Here is a 19835-nt window from a genome sequence, read left to right as displayed (position 1 = left end):
TTTTTTTTTTTTTTTTTTTGAGACAGAGTCTTGCTCTGTCACCCAGGCTGGAGTACAGTGGCAAGATCTCAGCTCACTGCAAACTCCACCTCCCAGGTTCAAGCAATTCTCCTGCCTCAGCCTCCCAAGTATCTGAGATTAAAAGTGCATGCCACCACACCCCGCTAATTTTTGTATTTTTAGTAGTGATAGGGCTTCACCATGTTGGCCAGGCTGGTCTCGAACTCCTGACCTTACGTGATTTGCCTGCCTCAGCCTCCCACATTGCTGGGATTACAAGCATCAGCCACCATTCCCAGACTCTTATTTTTTTTTAAGCTTTCAAATCTCTCTACTGACCTTTGTTTGTGGAGATAACATTACAAATTAGATTGATGCTATGTTTGTATTCTTTCTATTGAAATATTTTTGTTTTTAATGCTAAGTTTAAAAGCAGCTGACAAATAACAACTGGTTGTCAGTAAAAGATGTGTGAACTCAAAATTTAGTTGAATTGAGACACGTAATCTATTTCCTATTCATTATTTTCAAGAAAGGTATTTTATTATTTAAATAGCCTATCAACTTATATTAACTTTTGTTCCATTTTCTATTTAACTGGCAGCATAGTATATTATTTTGTAATTAATTTTGCTTATAAATAATTTCATGCTAATTTTCCAGATAATTAATATTTTTTATACAAAAAAAATCTTATCTTTAAACATAATATTTTTGGAAAATAAGCCCCAACACTGAAATTTTCTAAATGTCATCTGGTACATTTAAAACAATTTGTATCTACTTGTTTGAGTTATTTATACTTTTAAACTTTTATTATAGAAATATTAAAATACACAAACTAGAAGGAATTGTATAATAAAATGTCTCGTAGCCATTAACTAGCTTAAACAATTATTAGTACATTGTGCTCTGGTATGTGAATGTTCATTTTTATCTTTTCCCAAGAGTTTATTTTCTTCACGTATTTCATTATCAAACAATAAACAATTTAGGTATTATTTTCCTGAATGTGCTTCCACAACCATAGCTGTGGAAAGCCGTGAAACTAAAATTAAAGCCATATACATAAAACTAACGTTGACTGTGAACCCCATAAACCTGAGACAGGTCTCAGTTAATCTAGAAAGTTTGCTTTGCCAAGGTGGAGGGCACGTGCCCATGACACAGCCTCAGGAAATTGTTTGATTAATAAATGCAAACAAAAATAGAGGTGCCAGAGGTGGTCGGAGAACAGTTTTATTTTATGCATTTTAAGGGGACATGAGGCATTGATCCACATATGTGAGATGGACACTGTTTCCATCCAGAAAGGTGGACAACTCGAAGCAAAGTTGGGAAGGTTTGGTTATAGGTAGATAAGAGACAAATGGTGGCCTGCTTCTGAGTTTCTGACTGCCCCCTGGTAAAGAAGGTGAATGCATTTATCTTAGTGAGCTGAGGGGTGACTTTGAATAGAATGGGAGGCAGGTTGGCCCTAAGCAGTTCCCAGCTTGACTCTTTCCTTTAGCTTTGTGATTTGGGGGCCCCAAGATTTATTTTTCTTTCACATTTCCCCCCTTTTCTTCTTAAAAATCGAAGAAAGCATCTTAGAAAAAAATGAGTAACTGTTTTCAGGCCTCATCTGTTCTGTCATGGCTACGACAGTTTATTCCTAAATGGGTAGGTCCTGAATTATTAGGAAAGCTCATTTTTAGCAGGTTGTACAGTCTCATGTTCTGTGAAGAGAAAATAGGGGAAGAAAAACAACAAACAAAAGAACAATCCTGGAAAATCAGTATAGTCCACATTATGGAATGAAAGTCATTTATGTATGTGGTTTAAAATAGGTGCCTGTTATTTTCTTCTAAAGTTGAAGTTGTCTAGCTTCGGTTCAGAGGGCTTTACAAAAGCGCAGCTTGTTCATTACTGGGCACAGGCCAAACTAACTTTGGGAGAAACTTAGTTTATACTTTAGCTTTGAAACAAAGACAATTACAATCCTTTCCCAAAACAAACCTTAGTGCCTGTGGACTAGACCGCCTAAAGCCACAAGATTAGAAGTTATGTAATCTTACTAAATTTAAGATATAGCTATTTTTATTAAAATAATATCAATGTCTTATTTATTAAAGATAATATAAGCATAGATCCTTCTGTCTTGGGCTGGGTTTATAGTTTTGTAACCCCTATGCCAAATTTTGATACCTTATAGTATTTCGCAGGGATAAGTAAGAAATTGCTTGATTAATAAATGCAAACAAAAAATGTATTCTAGCAATTCTTAAGATATTCTTAATGTTTTAACTACTTTACCATTAATTTTCAAGCTTGCTTATTTATTAAAGATTTTACTTGTTATGTAAACTTGAAAAACCATTTGTGATTTTCCTGATAAAATATTTGATTCAAGTGCTTTTATTTTCTTAAACCAACTAATTATAGCTCTTGTATGTATTTTTAGCAGTGAAACACTATGTACATACACATAAATACATAAACACATTAGGTTTGGTTCATAAAGACCTTTTTTTTTTGTCTTAGACTTTCGGATTCTTGATAACTTGTTTCACAACCCTAGGCAATTGTCAGCTAAATAGCCTTCATTTCTCATATTAAAAGAAACAACTCAGGTGAAAATCAAATAGCAAAATTTACATCATAGGGTACAGAGAGGAAAATCTGGTGGTGCTAGAGGAAAATGAAAGATGGATGCCAAATCAAACATAAAATTTAAGAAATCTATCATAAGATTGTATAAAGAGATCAATTTTATTTAAATATAGACCATCTTTTAACTGGATTTCTGAGCCCTGGGTAGAGCCCACACTGAATCATGAGTCTCCAAAAAGGGAAAATTATTATGAGGTTAGACCATGTGATACTCTTACAATTCATTAACAAATTTATTTTTCTAACATAGACATTTCTAAGTGTCTAAACTATACAATTCCTTAAAAAACAAAGAGTAGCCTGTGTTGCAATAGCTACTTTAGTCAAAAAGAATCAGGTGACACGATATAAAACCAAGCAGTTTAAGAGCTGAGGTCGATTTGTCTGTTTACACTCTTGAGATTCATTAAGGAAAAACAGAGAGTTTTCCCCAAAGGGGAGCCTGGTGCCTTCCCTGTTTTCTTTAAGGGATACTAGGGTATTATAAACTATTTTAGGCCCCTCACGCAGCAGAGGGTGCAAGAGAAGGGAGAGACAGCAGAAGTAAATGAAGAAAATAGAATTCAGTCAACTGAAGAGAAAAACTTTTGGTCAAAATTAAAGACAAGGTCCTAGAAGAGAGAGAGAAAAAAAACATGAAGGCCTTTTAAATACACACACACACACACACACACACACACACACACACACACACACACATCTTGGATGTTAGCTTTTAATTAAGCTGACTTTTAACCATGGAGCTCCTTAAAAAAAAAAAAAAATCTTTTAAAATCTCATTACCATATTTCAGCTAGGATAAATTGCTGCTATTTCAGAAGTATCAAATGAGAATGGGCTTCTCATTTGATACTTGGTACTTCTGAAATAGTAGCAATTTAGGAACCAAACCCAGGCTGTCATGGTGGACAAAAACACAAGGAGGCAGAACCTTTGCTATCAACCTGCAGCATGGGGTGTCAGCCATTGCTCTTTCAGTTTGGCTTGGGTAGCAGAATCTTGGCCTTGCTGTGTAAATAAACCCCTTTAGTAGTCAAAATAAAAAATCTCTAAAATTTGTTTTGCTTTCACATGTCCATGAAACTAAAATTATTTTTTTAAAAAAGAATTTTTTAAGATCTCCTTAAAAATAGTCTTTTAAAATCTTGTTATCATATTTCAGTTGGATAAATTGCTGCTATTTCAGAAGTACCAACTATCAAATGAGAAAGGACTTGATTTATAACTAATAGAAACCCATTGTTTGATAGAAATTACCTGAAATGAATCTAATCCTATGATCTCTTGCCCTGAATCATATTCTCATGGCTTTGACTCAGATTTACTTTATAAAACTAATCTACTTTTCATCTATTTTCATATAAATGCTGTTGTAGTATTTAAACATTGATGTTTAAATCAATGTATGTTGCCTCCCTCCCTCTTTCTCTCCTTTTCTCTGTTTCTTCATCAGTTAGGAAGACTGAAAGTTTCCTTTTAAAAAATATTTATTCTCTACTATATGTGCGTGAGCATGCATGTACAAACACAAATATTTTCTCTGTGCTAATCATTCTGTGTGTAAATTGTTAATATCCATTATCTCACCTAATGTCCCCAACAAATGTGTACTATGATAGTTTTCATTTTCAGTTGAGAAAATGGGGTTTGAGATTAAGTATGCAGAAGTAAGTGACAAATTCCAACTTTGATCCAAGCTTGTTTTATACAAATGCATATACATTACCACTATTTAACACTGATGCAGTTATCTAATAACACTTACCAAAGGTCAGTGTTTTAACTTATATAGGCAGTCCCACTCTCATCATCCTTCCCTTTTTTGTCATACTCTTTTAGCATGTGTCATTACTGTTTATAAATATAATGTTTTGAACTGTCCTCTAATCATATTTGTAATTCCTGTTTCCTATAAGAGACTATATTCTTTTCAAAAATTGAAGTCATGGTGAATACTTAGTTTACATCATCTTACATTTCCTTAAGTAGACATAATTATTTTTAAAGGAAGATGGGTTAATTGAATTTTAAATTTTGTTCCAAAGCATTGTTTCATTTTACAAGATAGTTTACCAAATTCCTATTTTCAAGGATTATACAGAATAATAAAAGAGTCAACAAATGACAAAACTATAAATAATTAAATGAAGAACATTTTTTAATCATTTCATGATTTTATCATTTGTCAACAAAATGTTGCCAGACCTGATAGAAAAATGCGCTGCAATATTACTTTCTCTTTTTGATTACTGCTGTAAGAGTAAAGGGAATTTTCATCTCCCTCTCTGAAGGTTCAAGTCTCCTGAAATAAACTGGCAACAAATTAACAGGAGAAAAGGCATACAGAATTATTTATGTGCAAGTGTACATGGGACCCACACAAAGTAAGAGAATCAGAAGGCCAGATGGTTGAGGCTTATACACCCTTTTCATAAGGGCAAGCGAAATGGGGAATGTAGGGCATTTTGAGGAGTGGTAAATAATTTTCAGAGGAATCGAATGAACCCAAAGAACAGACAGTGTCCTGGAACAAAATTCCTCTGACCTCTGAGGGGGGGTGGCTATAGTTTCCAGAATGGTAAAGGACAGAACTTCACAGTGAACAAACATTGTCTTATCATGCAAATAAAGCCTCTGAGAACAATCTCTGAGCTTCCCTCAGAACAATGGATGAAAAATCCGTTTGGGTGTGGTAATGAGTCTTTTCTCATCTTTGTTGTTTAATTATCACTGGTTATTTAATGGGATTCCAAGGGAGGGGGTTTCAGACAATTGCATTTCTTTTGAAAGAGGTTTTCTTCAGCCAAATAAGGGTACTTCCAGGGCGAGAGCTCCTCTCTTGTGTTTGGGGTAAGAAAGAGAGAAAGAAGAAAAGGTTAGAATGTTCTTGAAAGGCAGCTTCTATGAACTTGCAATTTTCAAAAGTACTCAGCATGCCAAAGGCACCAATGCTTGCTGATTGGTTGATGGGTGGGCTTGGAAAAGGAATCAAAAGTGCTCAGCATGCCAAAGCACCATACTTTGGCATATTATTCTCTGAGCCCCAATACTGTCCACACCCATCAATACTTAATTCTAAGCTCGTGAAATCTGTTCCGCTTCCATTTTTCCCTTTCACTTAATGAAATCCTTATATACTCCCTCCTTCCCTCAATCTGAGATTGCTGAAGCAAGAAACTGATGATCTCCTGTGATTCTATTTTTAACCTCATTTCTTACACTGAGTCCATCAGCTAGCTCTGACAATTCTACCTTCAGATTATATCTTGAATCGATTCACTTTTCTCCTTTGCTGCCACCAGTATACTCTAGGCTACTATAATCTTTTCCGGTCCTTCATATAATCACTTAACATGCTCATACCATTGCCCCACTATTATCTATTCTCTGCATAGTAATCATGGTACCACAGTGATTAGACAGTATATCTGTATTATCTGGTACAGTATAACCTGTATATATACAGATATACCATCTCTTCACTATTGTTGTGGCTTTTTATTCCCCTGTTTCAGCAGGCAGGAGTGTTATGGTTCTTTTCCTCCTGCCACCTGCAGCTCGGCAAGCAGGAAGCATTACAGCTCTTTGAGTCCCACAGTTCAGCAAACTCCAGGTTCTTGTTCCATGACCAAAAGGAATAAGGTACATGGATACTGGAGAGAGATTATGCAGAGTAAAATTCATTGAGTGAAAGAAAAACTCTCAACGAGAGGGTACTCAAAAGTGGGTAGCCTTCTATGAGACTGGGTCTGGGGTTTTTATGGGCTTCGAATGAGGGAATGCTTGCTGATTGGTTTATGGAGGGGTTGGAAAATAAATCATTCAATTGGTTAAAAGCATCATTCAGAAATAACCAATTAAGAGAGAGTGGGTAACACATGGATAGAAGTTCTCACCATGGTTTGTGGATTCTATCTGGTTTTCAGGCTTTAGACTGCCCTTGGCTTGAAGGTCGAGTTTCACCAGGGACTTATCCCTGACTGCCTAAGAATTAGTCCGTCTCCTGTCACTGTCACTGTGGCTGTATAAATTTACTATGTAACCGAATAACATTTCTCCTCTACTTAAAGTCCACCAAAGGCCTATGCGCTTCTTATTCCCTTAAAATAAAATCCAAAATAATGATCTTACCCTACAAAACCCATAAGATTACCCTCTTTGACTTCATATTCCTCCCCTTTCCTCCTCAGTATACTTCTGATACATTGCTTATTTCTATTCCTCAAATAGCCCGTATTATTTTCCCTATTATGGCCTTAGCATATGTTATTTATTCTACTTACCATGCTCTTTATACTGCTCATCTTGTTGTTCAGTTTTAGTGTAAATATCACTCCTCAAAGTGCTTTTTTCTGATTACCATCTCTAAGTAGGTGAGTCACCTGCTATTCTCTCTCATAGCAATTTAAAAAAAAAATTCACGAGTTATATATTTATGCACTTATTTAGTCTGTCTCCTCCACTGGACAATAAGCCCTATGAGGGTAGATAATATATCTGTTTCTCTTGTGAATTATCACCTATCCAGTATCTAGCACAGAGTAGGCACACAATAAATATCTGTAAAATGAATGACTAAAACAATAGCATTCTTTCTTTCTTTTTTTTTTTTTTTAGAATTCTTTTCTGGACAGACTGGGATGCAAATTTTCCTCGCATTGAATCTGCCTCTATGAGTGGTGCTGGGAGAAAAACCATCTACAAAGACATGAAAACTGGGGCTTGGCCTAATGGACTAACTGTGGACCACTTTGAGAAAAGGATAGTTTGGACAGATGCCAGGTTTAAAAAATTATCTTTTTTCTGGATTTTCTTTTACTTTCCTCAGATAATATTTACAACATTGGAAAGATCCTAACATGTCAGTATCATGTATACACATATTAAAATTGGGGGGTGGATTTTTTTTCTTTCCACGAGTCACATACAGACCCATAAAAATATTTATAAAATACCTCCTCTGTCATTTAGCTGAGTTATATGATTATGTCACTGGATTAGTTGAATGAGTTTTGACAAATTACTCATGTATTTGCCTTTCTGTAGGTCAGATGCTATTTATTCAGCCCTCTATGATGGAACAAACATGATAGAAATCATCCGAGGTCATGAATACCTTTCCCATCCCTTTGCTGTGTCTCTATATGGGAGTGAAGTCTACTGGACAGACTGGAGGACCAACACATTGTCCAAGGCCAATAAGTGGACAGGGCAGAATGTCAGTGTCATTCAGAAAACCAGTGCACAGCCATTTGACCTTCAGATATACCATCCCAGTCGCCAGCCACAGGGTAAGTGCTTGTTTACTTATGGATTGCCCACTTAGAAGGTGTTGTCATCTTAATCATATATTATTCGGACTATAAAACAACTTCTATAAGTTGAAAGTTATAGATATCTTAAGCATACTCTATGAGGGAAGTGGTTTTAGCCTTTATTTTGACTTGTTTAGATTTTTTTCTCTTTCCCTTTTTATTTTCCTTATATATAAATATTTAGGGGCATCTGGGAATTAAGATCCTCCTATATATTTATTTTAAACTAAGTTCTCTAATTTTTAGATTATTACCATGTAGCATATTGGGAGGAGAGGAGGTGGTACATGAGAAAGGGTGAACCATTTGCTTGAGTTCCTCTATTTTAAGAGAAGTGAGTTCACAGGAACATATGTGCTACCTCCACCCATGTCTTCCACCTTTTGGTTCAACAGTGAACTCCATCTTGGTTTTGTGATTATATTTCCTCTGCTCAATCTTTGCCAAATGTTCCTATCCCAAGTCTCACTTTTTCCCCCTTGGGATACCATGACCATTTGGTGTAACAACAGATCATCCTTTTACACTTTTCCCCCATTATATGTTATGTAACCCACGGAAATCTCATTTGAATGCAGGCAGTGTCCTCTTCATTAGCATATTTTCATTTCAGATTTTTGATTCTGAGATGACAAGCTCTCTCTTACATTTTCTCCTTCTCTTTCAGTGTGGAATAATCAGATCTTCTAACTCATTGGCATTTCATGACATTTGTTCTACACATTTAGACTTATTTTTCAAAATTTGTATTATAATATCTTTTAAACACGACTAAAACAATTACCTCTGCGGTTGACAATATCTCATGGCTATTCTTTGTCTTTCTTCAGTACATGGCCTTCATTCTCCCTTGATACTATTTCTTCTACCAAAATCTCTTCTGCATAATTTTCTGTGCCCTTCTCTGACGGCCTGATTGAATCTAATTCTTTTCCCAGACACTTTCAGTTTCTCAGTTTCTATTTTTATATGTAATTGATCCTTCTTTGCTACATGGGAGTTTCTACACATACTGGACTTTGTGAGCAGTAACTTTAATTATTTTCTTCCACTCTTGACTTCTTTCAACCTATAAGCTAAAAAGCATGAGGATATTATAGAAAGAAAGTATATAAATTAGTCATTTTTGAATTTAATAAGGATTCAGTAGATATATTGAATTTAACTAAATTTAAATGAGTCAAGAAGTTATGATTCTGACCAGCAATGGGCCACTAATATAATGAAAAAGATACTCTTCTCTAGAACTTCCTTTAGCAGAGGAATGCCTAGTCATAAGCAAATGCTGTAGTTGACAAGCACTTATAAGATATGAATGGTTTTGATTATTTCAAGTGTAAAATTATTTATACAACTGTATTTTTGTCCCTCAGATTGTTTCACATTTTATGTGAATTATAATTTCTTTGTTTAGAGCAACTTAGGCCTTGATCTATGTATTTCATCATTTTCCCCCACCCAAAATAGGATCAGTGTCTTTCATTTACTAACTGCACTGTCTAATTTTCCTACATTGGCATGACCTTAGTAAATTCATAGAAGAGGAAGAACCACGATGCTCTCAAGCTTTCCTGACATTTATGCATATATAGAAAAGAAATGAGAAATTTATTGCCATTTTTGGTGGGGGGAGGCATTCTTGACATCTTAACTCAAAATATTATTTATATATGATTTTTCTACTTTACATAAAATAAGCAAGATTTTACTATCTGGATTTAATTTAACACATTTTTCCAGGATTCAGGGCAAATATTCTAGTCTTTAAATACATTTAGAGAATATCTCCCATGAAAAGAACTTGCTGTTTTCTAAATGAAATTCAGTCAGTTTCCAATTTCGAGAGTGATCAGAGAACATTTTACTTTTCCCCATTATAAGGATCACTGTGCATATAATAATCATTATCTGTCCTGTTTATCTGCTTCAGTGAAGTAACACTTTCACTACTTGGGAAAAAAGATACAGGAACATATTGACTATTTTATTACCAAGGATAGAATTAAAATGAAAATGATGACAAAGGCTCAGCATTAACACAAGTACAATAATAATGGCCTATTTTTTTGGGTGAAAAATAACATGATGTTCATGAAAAAATAATTAATTTAAAAAATACATGACATTCAGTACTATAAAATTGAAGTATATCTTTCACAAATTAAAGAAATAAAGGTTACAAATACTATTTGAAGTTATCTAATCCTCCAAGTAGGAAATTAATAAAAGGTTTAGCACCTGTTTTCTTATAAGTAAGCATTCATTTTTCACACAAAGTTCCAAATTGGTTATTGGACATTTAAGCAGAATATTTTAGAGATGTATTTTAGATCTCTTTTGTTTTTCATGTGGTTGTTAGATGGGTCTAGGAAAAAACAAACCAAAGCTTAAACATTTGCAACATGAGGGAGCAATAGTGGGTATTTTAAATATAAATTTAAAAAATTACAGCATGAGAGAGCCAAGTTTAGAGTTAATGGCATGGCCTGGGTTCATATCCTAAATCTATGATTTATCATCAATTGCATTATGTACCCTTCATCATTAGCATTGTTTTTTTTCAGATTTGTGAGTCTCAACTATTTATATATTATTGGATATTATTGGCAAGTTATTTAACATCTCTGTACCTGTTTTTTCATCTGTAAACAGAAGATAATGTATCTACATCATAGGATCTAGTAAACGTTGAGTTTAATCACTATTTAATGCAAACATTTAAATGTGAGTTACTACATGAAAAGTTCTTAAAATAGTGCCTCATGCATAATTAGTGCTATGTGTTTAGTGTACATAAGTAAATTAAATTTAAAACACTAAAAGTTGCTGTAATTATATCATTTTACCAGCCTCCTTTTGTAGAAATTTAGGTAATATTTTTATGAAATATTTTAAATATATTTTCTCACATTTAAATAATTCATAATGGTCTTCCACATCATACTTTTCCATATTCTATCAACTTGCTTGAAAAATGCCAGTAAAACTATGAATCACAACTCTAAAGGGGAGCAATATGGTTCATCTCAAGAAAATCCAGGTTGCTGTGGTTTGCATGTGTCTCCTAGGATTATGTGTTGGAAACTTAATCCTCTCTCCTGCTCATGTGTTGCCCATGTGTGCCCTCTGCTGTGTTATGACAGAGCAAGAAGGCTCTTACTAAATATAGGCCCTCAATCCTGGACTCCCCAGCCTCCAGAGCCGTGAGCCAAATGAATTTCTGTTTATTATAAATTATCCCATCTGTGGTATTCTGCTATAGAAGCACAACATGTACTAAGACACAGTGGTGGTATCAGTCAGATGACACAGCTGTGAAATCTATCCTTTCTGCATACTCACCTTACCATCTAACACCACTCCTTATAAGTTCAGTGCAGGACACCATAAGTGTGCATTCAAAGCTGTGGTTATACTAACAGAAGGAATGCTTTAAAATTTATTTGATCTGATAAAGTAACATTTTCTCATTATAGATATGTTATAAAATACAAAAAAAAAAAAGGTACAAAAAAGTTTACACCCCATTTCCCAGCTTCAAAGGAAACAAACATTTTCATATTTTTCTTCTAGTTATATCTTTGTCCATTTGGGCTGCTATGACAAAATATCGAAAACTGTGTGGCTTATAAACAAAAAGCATTTATTTCTCACAGTTTTGGAGCCTGGGATATCCAAGGTCAAGGCATTGGCAGATTTCATGTTTGTTGTGGACCTGTTCCTCACAAATGTCTTCTCACTGCACCCTCAGATGGTGGAAGGGCCCAACAAAGTTCCTTGGGCTGCTTTATAAAGGCACTAATCTGATTAATGAGGGCTCTACCCTCATAACCTACTTACTTACTCATGTCTTCACCTATTAATGCTAACACATTGGGGATTAGGTTTCACGGTATGAATTTTGGGTTGGCAAAAACATTCAGATGTTTTTCAACCAGATATCAAATAACAAGATAATAAACAAAATGAGCACTGTTAAGTGACCTGGTTCAGAATAATAAATCTCACTAGACACAATGGCTCATGCCCATTTTCCCAGCACTTTGGGAGGCAAAGTTGGGAGAATTGCTTGGGTACAGCAGTTTGAGACTAGCATGGGCAAAATGGTGAGATTACATCTCCACAAAAATTACAAAATTAGCTGGGTGTGGTGGCACATACCTTTAGTCCCAGGTACTTCGGGGGCTGCAGTGGGAGAATCACTTCAGCCTGCGAGGTCAAGAATGCAATGAGCTGTGATCACGCACTCCAGCCTGGGTGACAATGCGAGGTCCTGTATCAAGTAACAGTAATAATAATAGTATTAAATCTCATCAATGGTAGCACCAAGATTCCGATGAGTGTGGGAACTCCGTAGTACATACTTCATTTTTTCCTAAATTAAGAAAGCTTTGCCTCTCTTTCAAATGTAAGATTTTACCGCATTTTAAATTTTGTATCTTTCTTTGTACAGTTACCATTGGCATTTTTTTTTTGTTTTTATGAATGTCTTATAAATCTCATTTTTAATTCTTATATATTTCACATCCCATGTGACTATCAAAAATGTTCTCAAGTATTCATGCATTACTGGACATTTAGTTTATTGTTATTTATTTCTTTGCTTTTGAGACAGAATCTTGCTGTGTCACACAGGCTGGGGTGCAGTGGCACGATCTCCATTCACTGCAACCTCCACATCCCAGATGCAAACCATTCTCCTGCCTCAGCCTTCCAAGGAGTTGGATTATGGGTATGCACCACCATATTCAGCTAATTTTTGTATTTTTAGTAGAGACGGGGTTTCATCATGTTGGCCAGACTGGCCTCAAACTCCTGAACTCAAGTGATCCAACTCCTCCGCCTCCCAAAGTGCTGGGATTACAGGTGTGAGCCACCATACCCAGCCAGTTTATTTTAATTCATTGCTATTTTATCATAAACTTTAATGCATGTATCTATAAATATTTTTATATTTAGTAGTTTTTTGTGTTTTTTAGCAAATTTTATGATTGTTTTTGTGGTTCCCAGAAAAAATATCTGAACATAAACTCCTCCAATTAGCAAGGCTTCACTGAACTGTAATGAAAATTGGGTTATAGTTTCTTATATTATTTTTAGAACAAAGGGAAATACTGGATACCTATGAGGTATATGTACCTTTTTTTTTTTTTTTTTTTTTTTTTTGAGACAGGATTTCGCTGTGTTGCCTGTGCTGGAATGCAGTGATGCAATCTCTGCTCACTGCAATATCGCCTCCTGGGTTCAAGCAGTTCTTCTGCCTCAGCCTCCCAAGCAGCTGGGACCACAGGTGTGTGCCACTTTGCCCAGCTAATTTTTGTATTTTTAGTAGAGACGGGGTTTCACCATATAGGCCAGGCTGGTCTCAAACTCCTGACCTCGTAATCCGTCCACCTCGGCCTCCCAAAGTGTCAGGATTACAGGCGTGAGCCACTGTGCCCAACCACGTATACCCTTCGAGAGATATGTACACACACACAATGTAGTTCTAGTTCCACCAAAATTCATGGTATAATAGGGAATCAAAACCATAAGAAAATATCTACAACTAGCTGGGCGCGGTGGCTCACACCTGTAATCCCAGCAATTTGCGAGGTCGAGGGGGGATCATGAGGTCCGGAGATCAGGACCATCATGACCAGCATGGTAAAACCCCCTCTCTACTAACAATACAAAAATTAACCGGGCATGGTGGTGCGTGCCTGTAATCCCAGCTACTCGGGCGGCTGAGGCAGGAGAACCGCTTGAACCAGGGAGTCGGAAGTTGCAGTGAGCAAGATTGTGCCGCTACTCTCCAGCCTGGTGACAGAGCAACCAAAATGTGACTATTGAAGCCAAAATTTAAAATCTAATATTAGTAAAATAAATCTGCACAGAATTTAAAGAGAGAAATGTAACATGAGTAAATTAGATTTAGTCTAGAGGTGGTATAATTAGTCTGTTCTCACACTGCTGTTAAGATAGTACCTGAGACTAAGTAATTTATTTAAAAAGGAGGTTTAATTGATTCAAAGTTTTGCAAGTCTGTGGAGGCCTCAGGGAACTTGCAGTCATGGTGGAAGGCAAAGGGGAAGTGTCACACATGAAACCCTCAGCTCTCATGAGAACTCCCTCAATATCAGGACAGCTTGGGAGAAACCACCCCTGTGATCCAATCATCTCCCACCCGGTCGCTCCCTCAATATGTGGGAATTACAACTTGAGATGAGATTTCGCTGGAGACAGAGAGCCAAACCATATCAGGTGGTCTAATTGAGGTTGAACAGAGGCTGGAACCATCAGTTCAATGCCCAGATCCTCTGACTTATACTTTGACCTCAAGAGAAGCTATTAGTTCTGATTAGCACATTTGTATATTATGCTGTTGGCAAAGATGGTAGTGGCAGTCATGAAATATTCCAATCATAGAAGTAACACAATGGAATGTATGTATTAGGCATGTGTTTGTAAGTTAAAGTAAAGGTGAGATTAAGGAGGTGAAGAAATTAGAGATAAGGGGCAGTGGTTTTAGGCATATGACATCTTCTTTGCCAAAAAAAAGCCCCCCCCCAAAAAAAACAGTAAAGCAAGAAAATGTAGAGTAAAGGAGAAAGAATACAGAGTATTAGTTTTATCATGATAACTAAAATTTGAATATTAAGTATTGGGAAATTTGTACATATAATTTCATATGTACTAGTTTCACACTGTTTAGAATAGTTCCATTATATTTCCATATGTTTTTGGAAGATTTATCTATATTAATTCTACATCAATTGGACTAATTACTATACATTTTAACCTAAATTCTCTATTTTTCATATTTTGTATGTATTGGCAATTTATAGCATATATTTATTTAATCACCTACTGAGTAAATATACAGGAGAATGTTAATGTGTTTTTAGTATAGAGAGTACTTATTTAAATATACTAGTTACTTTTATAAATAACAACATCAATGTAGGTTTTTCTTTAAGCTGAAAATGAAAAATTCACATTTATGAAGCCATCTAGTCTAACTATATTTTTATCATTAAAATAGAATTATTAATTAAGTTTCAGGTATATTAAAAAACAACACTGACAAAAATCATTTACAATAAACACTTTTTTGGTTATACGTTAGTTTTTGTTTGGATAATGAGATCTGAGTTTATATAATGAAGTATTAAATAAAAATGGTTTTGTGACTATGACTTTGTAATAATAAGTGAGCACTTACATCATTTTTTTATTAGGCCTTTACAGGTGTTAGTTTCAATGTGTGCAAAGACTTGCAGGAATAGCTCTCCATCTGAGACTCCTTCTCACGCACACCAATTAGAAATTCTTACACTAACTCAAATTTTACCTCCTCTACTTTCATGGTTAACACCATAAGGACTCAGCATTTACAGTTTGTATGGTTATTTATTTATTTATTCATTAATTGTTTCCTAACCCTGTCTTATCTACTCACCTAGATTATAAAATATTTAAGGAATAGTGTTTCATCTATTTCTTTATGTCAACTATAGAGTCTAGCTAAGTCCTTTATAACAATATTTATAATTATAATTATAGCAGCTAGTACTTGATAATCCTTATCGCATTTCCATGAGAAAAATTGTTAGCAACCCAGTTTTACAGGTGAGGAACTTAAGACAGAGAAATACTAAGTAAATTATTCAAGGTCTAATAGCCAAGGGATAACCATTCTGTTATCTGAACGCAGGGAGCCAAAGCTTTTGTCTTACTCATTACACTCTACCCGCAGAAGACATGGAATGCATGTATATTCTTCTTGGAATTATTGCATCTTATCACTAGATGGCAGTAGAGAGTCGTGTTTTATTGACATTCTCCTTGGACAACTTCCTTACCTTCCTGGAGTTTATAGTCTAAAAAGAGGAACAGACTAAATTAACAATTAGGATGAATAAAATCATTGTTACAATGGATGAATTTCCAATGTAAGAGTATAGTACACGTATTTTAAAAGGTAGCAGGGTGTGGTCCTAAAAACAAACAAAAGAAACCTTGGGATTAGTTTAGTTTAATGCTTCCCTCTGTCACTGACTAGTCATGCTACCTGAGGCAAATTTCTTAATTTGGAGGAGTTTTATTTCCTCATTTGCAGACTGAAACAACTGCAAGTAAGGAAAGAATAAATCAAGGACAAGATTGGGCAGGGGTCAGATCATGCTCACACTCAATCTCCCTACAAAGAAATACAGAGTTTTATCCTCTGGGATAAATGATTCCAATGATGTTAAACTTGAGTGTGCATTACAATTAACAGAGGGCTTTTTAAAACACGTGTTGGTAGGTGTTACCCAGAGATTCTGATTCAGCAGATCTTAGGTGGGGCTTGAGATTTTGCATCTTTAACAAATTCCCAGGAGATATGATGCTGCCTTCAGAGCTATTGCTCTAAGAAAAGGAGAAAAACATAGAAAATATTTGGTCAAAGGAGTAAAAAAAATGAGATTTGCATAATAGAAATTTGTAAAAGATTGATTGTAGAGACAGTATTGAAGCGTGTATGTGTGTGTATGTGTATGTATAGAATATGTCTATGTATTCATATTATGTTACACACACACACCCAGAGAGAGAGAGAAAGAGAGAGAGAGATTATAGAAATTAACTCATGTGCTTATGGAGGCCAAGAAGTGCCACAATCTACTATAGGAAAACAGGAGAACCAGGGAAACCAGTGATATAACTCAGTCCAAATCTGAAAGCCTAAAAACCAAGAGGGGTAGGTGGGTAATGGTATAAGTCTAGGTCCGGGAGTTCACAGGCCCAGGACCAGAAGTGCCAATGATGGAGTGTAGGATAAGATATATGTCCCAGCTCAAACAGAAAACAAATTTGCCTTTCCTCCACCTTTTTATTTTATTTAGGCCTTCAGCAGATTGGATGTTCTTCCCTGTATTGGCAAGGGCAGGAACTTTTTAACCCAGTATACTAATTCAAATACTTATCTCTTCCAGAAATATATCCAGAAATAATGTGTTGCCAGCTATCTAGGCATTCTCTACACTAGTCAAGTTTACAGAGAAAGTTAACCATCACAGGAAGCTACTTCAGTAGATAGGAGGTGGCTGATGCCAAAATCTGGGAGATAGTTTTAGGTGAAATGGTTTCTGATGAGATATACTTAGAGGTGAAATCAATAAAAAGTAGTAACAGAGATTTCAGTGGGGAATCTGGGGAAAGGAGAAAGAATATGGGATGGCTTTAAGGGAGGAGGTCAGCAAATGTATTCTGCAAAAGGCCAAATAATATTAATGGATATTTTAGGACTTGTGGGCCATGTGTTCTGTTGCAGTTATTCTGCTGCCGTTGTAATGTGAAAGCAGTCATATGGGAAATGAATAAGTGTGGCTATATGCCAATAAAACTTAATTTCTGGACACTGAAATTTGAATTTCATACAAGTTTTATGTGCCATGAAATAGTGTTCTTCATTTAGTTTTTTTTTTTTTTTTTTCCGACTGTATAAACAAGTTGCTCACAAGCCAGTATTAGCCTTTAGGCCATCGTTTGCAGACACTTGATTTAAAGGATTAGCTGAAAAATTAAACTTTGGAATGTTCGAATTTAAGATTCTTATAGGATTCAGTTGAATATTTAGGGCTAAAAAGGAAGGAAGACTTGGTCTAAAGCTAGAGATTTCATAGTTATTCAATTGTAGGGTGAAGGCAAAAGGTAGATAAGATTTCTTATGACTATTACAGATAATGAAAAAGGGTAAGGATAGAGCCTTAGAAAACTCCAACACTAAAAAGAAAGACAAAGAAGGATGCTCAGAAAGAGGAGGCCAAGAGATGTTAGGACCAAAAATAAAGACAGAAATGTATTTGTTGGGTTAGCAACCTGGAAGAAGGTCAGTGGTAAATTTAGTGAGACAAATTTCAGTGAGTTTGTTTGCCTATGTCCTCGTGATCCTAAATTTGTCTAACATTAGATATTAGTATGACTTTCAACTCTGTTTACTACAAAATATAATTTACTAAATAGGTCTATATTGTTCATTCAAACAGTAAATTCCAAAAAAATACCTTTATAGCAATCAGCTTAGTCTAGAGCCAGATTACTTGGGTTCAAATTCCAAATTTGTCGTATCCTGACTTCTAGTGCATGAGCAGTAGTTTGTTTCTCTACATTAGTTTGTGTTTGTTTGCTTGTTTGTAGATCTATAAAATGAAATTGTTGTGAAGATTAAATACATTAGTCTCTCTTTTTTGTTTTGTTATGTTTTGTTTTTGAGACGGAGTCTCACTCTGTTGCCCAGACTGGAGTGCAGTATTACAATCTCGATTCACTGTAACTTCCATCTTCCGGGTTCAAGCAATTCTCCAGCCTCAGCATCCCAAATAGCTGGGATTATACGTGCATGCCACCACATCTGGCTAAATTTTGTATTTTTAGTAGAGATGGGGTTTCACCATGTTGGCCAGGCTGATCTCAAACTCCTGACCTCAGGTGATCCACCTGCCTTGGCCTCCCAAAGTGCTGGGATTACAAGGATGAGCCACTGCACCTAACCACATTAGTCTCTTTTAAGCACTTAGAAGATATCTGACAAGTGCTAAGCACTTCATAAGTGTTTGTTAAGTAAATTAAATAGATTAGATTAGATAGATAGATAGATAGATAGATAGATAGATAGATAGATGATAGAGAGATAGACAGATACACAATTCTCTTACGTTGTTTTGCACATTGCCATCAAACTCTCCTCCCCCACCCTAGGAGTTGTGTGTAAGCATGAAGAAAGTGAAATGTAACTCTCCTTTTGTATGCTTCTTTTCTACCATCCATCTGCCATGTTCTTCTTCTCTGTGTCCTCTCCCAGCTCAAAGGTGTTTTCTTCATCCACTCCAGGTACAGAGTTAAATTTTCTCACAAACCCAGCAAGAATCTACCACCCTGGGTTTTTGTCTTTTCTTTTATATGTATTTTTTTAGCTGCTCTAATTGGATTAAAAAAATATTTCCAGAATGTGATTATTATTTTAAATATAGAGTGTCCTGCTGCAAACTCTTTATCTGTTAGATTTTCAACAATTATAAGACATTTTTCTCTTTTTGTAGAAATTTATTTTTCATCTAAACAGAGCTTGGTTTAAAGGGGTCTTAATTATTTGTTGATAAAAATAGTACTATTTTGGCAGGAACATTTTAGTTTACTTTCAGAGTCAGACTACTGACTCAACTGCTCCTTTTAAACCTGATTTTGAAAACCATAGCAACTGGTAAACATACAAAGTGTTTTAGATAATAATATAACGGCCTTAAAAAAAAAAAAAAAAAGACTCAAAATCCAGAAAAAAAGAGAATGATTAAGACATTGAGAGGTTTTCCCACAGTTACAACAATAATTAGGTTAAATATATTTATAGAAATTATACTCTCAGTCTCCGTTTCTCATCCTTTTATAAGACATCAATGAATTGCTCCATGAATGAATGAGTGAATAAATCTAAATGAATTACTTCATCTAGAGAAGTTGTGTATTACAGTGGTTAAAGCCTGGACTCTGGAATCTGAATCTTTGTGTTCTCCTCTTAATACTGTTGTGATCTTGATTGAATCTTTTTTACCTTCTCAAAGTTAAGTTTAGTCTTTGCAAAATGAAAGCAATTTATTCTGATAAACAAGGGTGACCATTAAGAAGAATAAGTAAAATAATGCTTATAAAACGGCACATTTTCTAGCATATGATGACAAAATACATTATTATTTCTTTAACTTTTAAAATCATTTTTTAAAATCTCACTTGTCCACTATGAGAAAATTGCAAGCTGTTTCTCAAACAGTAACTTTAACATCGAAATGATTTAAGTGCCTCAAATTGTATCAGAAAAATATTTCTATATAAAATTAAACCTTTCTT

General features: G+C 35.2%; 1 protein-coding gene across 2 annotated transcripts in view; it reads left to right on the top strand.

The window, feature by feature from the left end:
• LRP1B (LDL receptor related protein 1B) overlaps positions 1-19835 on the top strand; it is a 1894725-nt gene that overhangs the window by 1260630 nt on the left and 614260 nt on the right. For both annotated transcript variants that reach the window (XM_032286208.1, XM_032286207.1), the window contains exons 26-27: positions 7270-7434; positions 7699-7943. In XM_032286208.1, the coding sequence (XP_032142099.1) occupies positions 7270-7434; positions 7699-7943 (410 nt within the window). The remainder of the gene's footprint in view (positions 1-7269; positions 7435-7698; positions 7944-19835) is intronic.

The sequence above is a fragment of the Sapajus apella genome, unplaced genomic scaffold (genome assembly GCF_009761245.1).
Source record: "Sapajus apella isolate SASKATOON/1434 unplaced genomic scaffold, GSC_monkey_1.0 scaffold18, whole genome shotgun sequence".
Classification (NCBI taxonomy): Eukaryota; Metazoa; Chordata; class Mammalia; order Primates; family Cebidae; genus Sapajus; species Sapajus apella.
The sequence above is the reverse complement of the archived record's forward strand: the minus strand, read 5'-3'. Positions and strand labels throughout refer to the sequence as shown.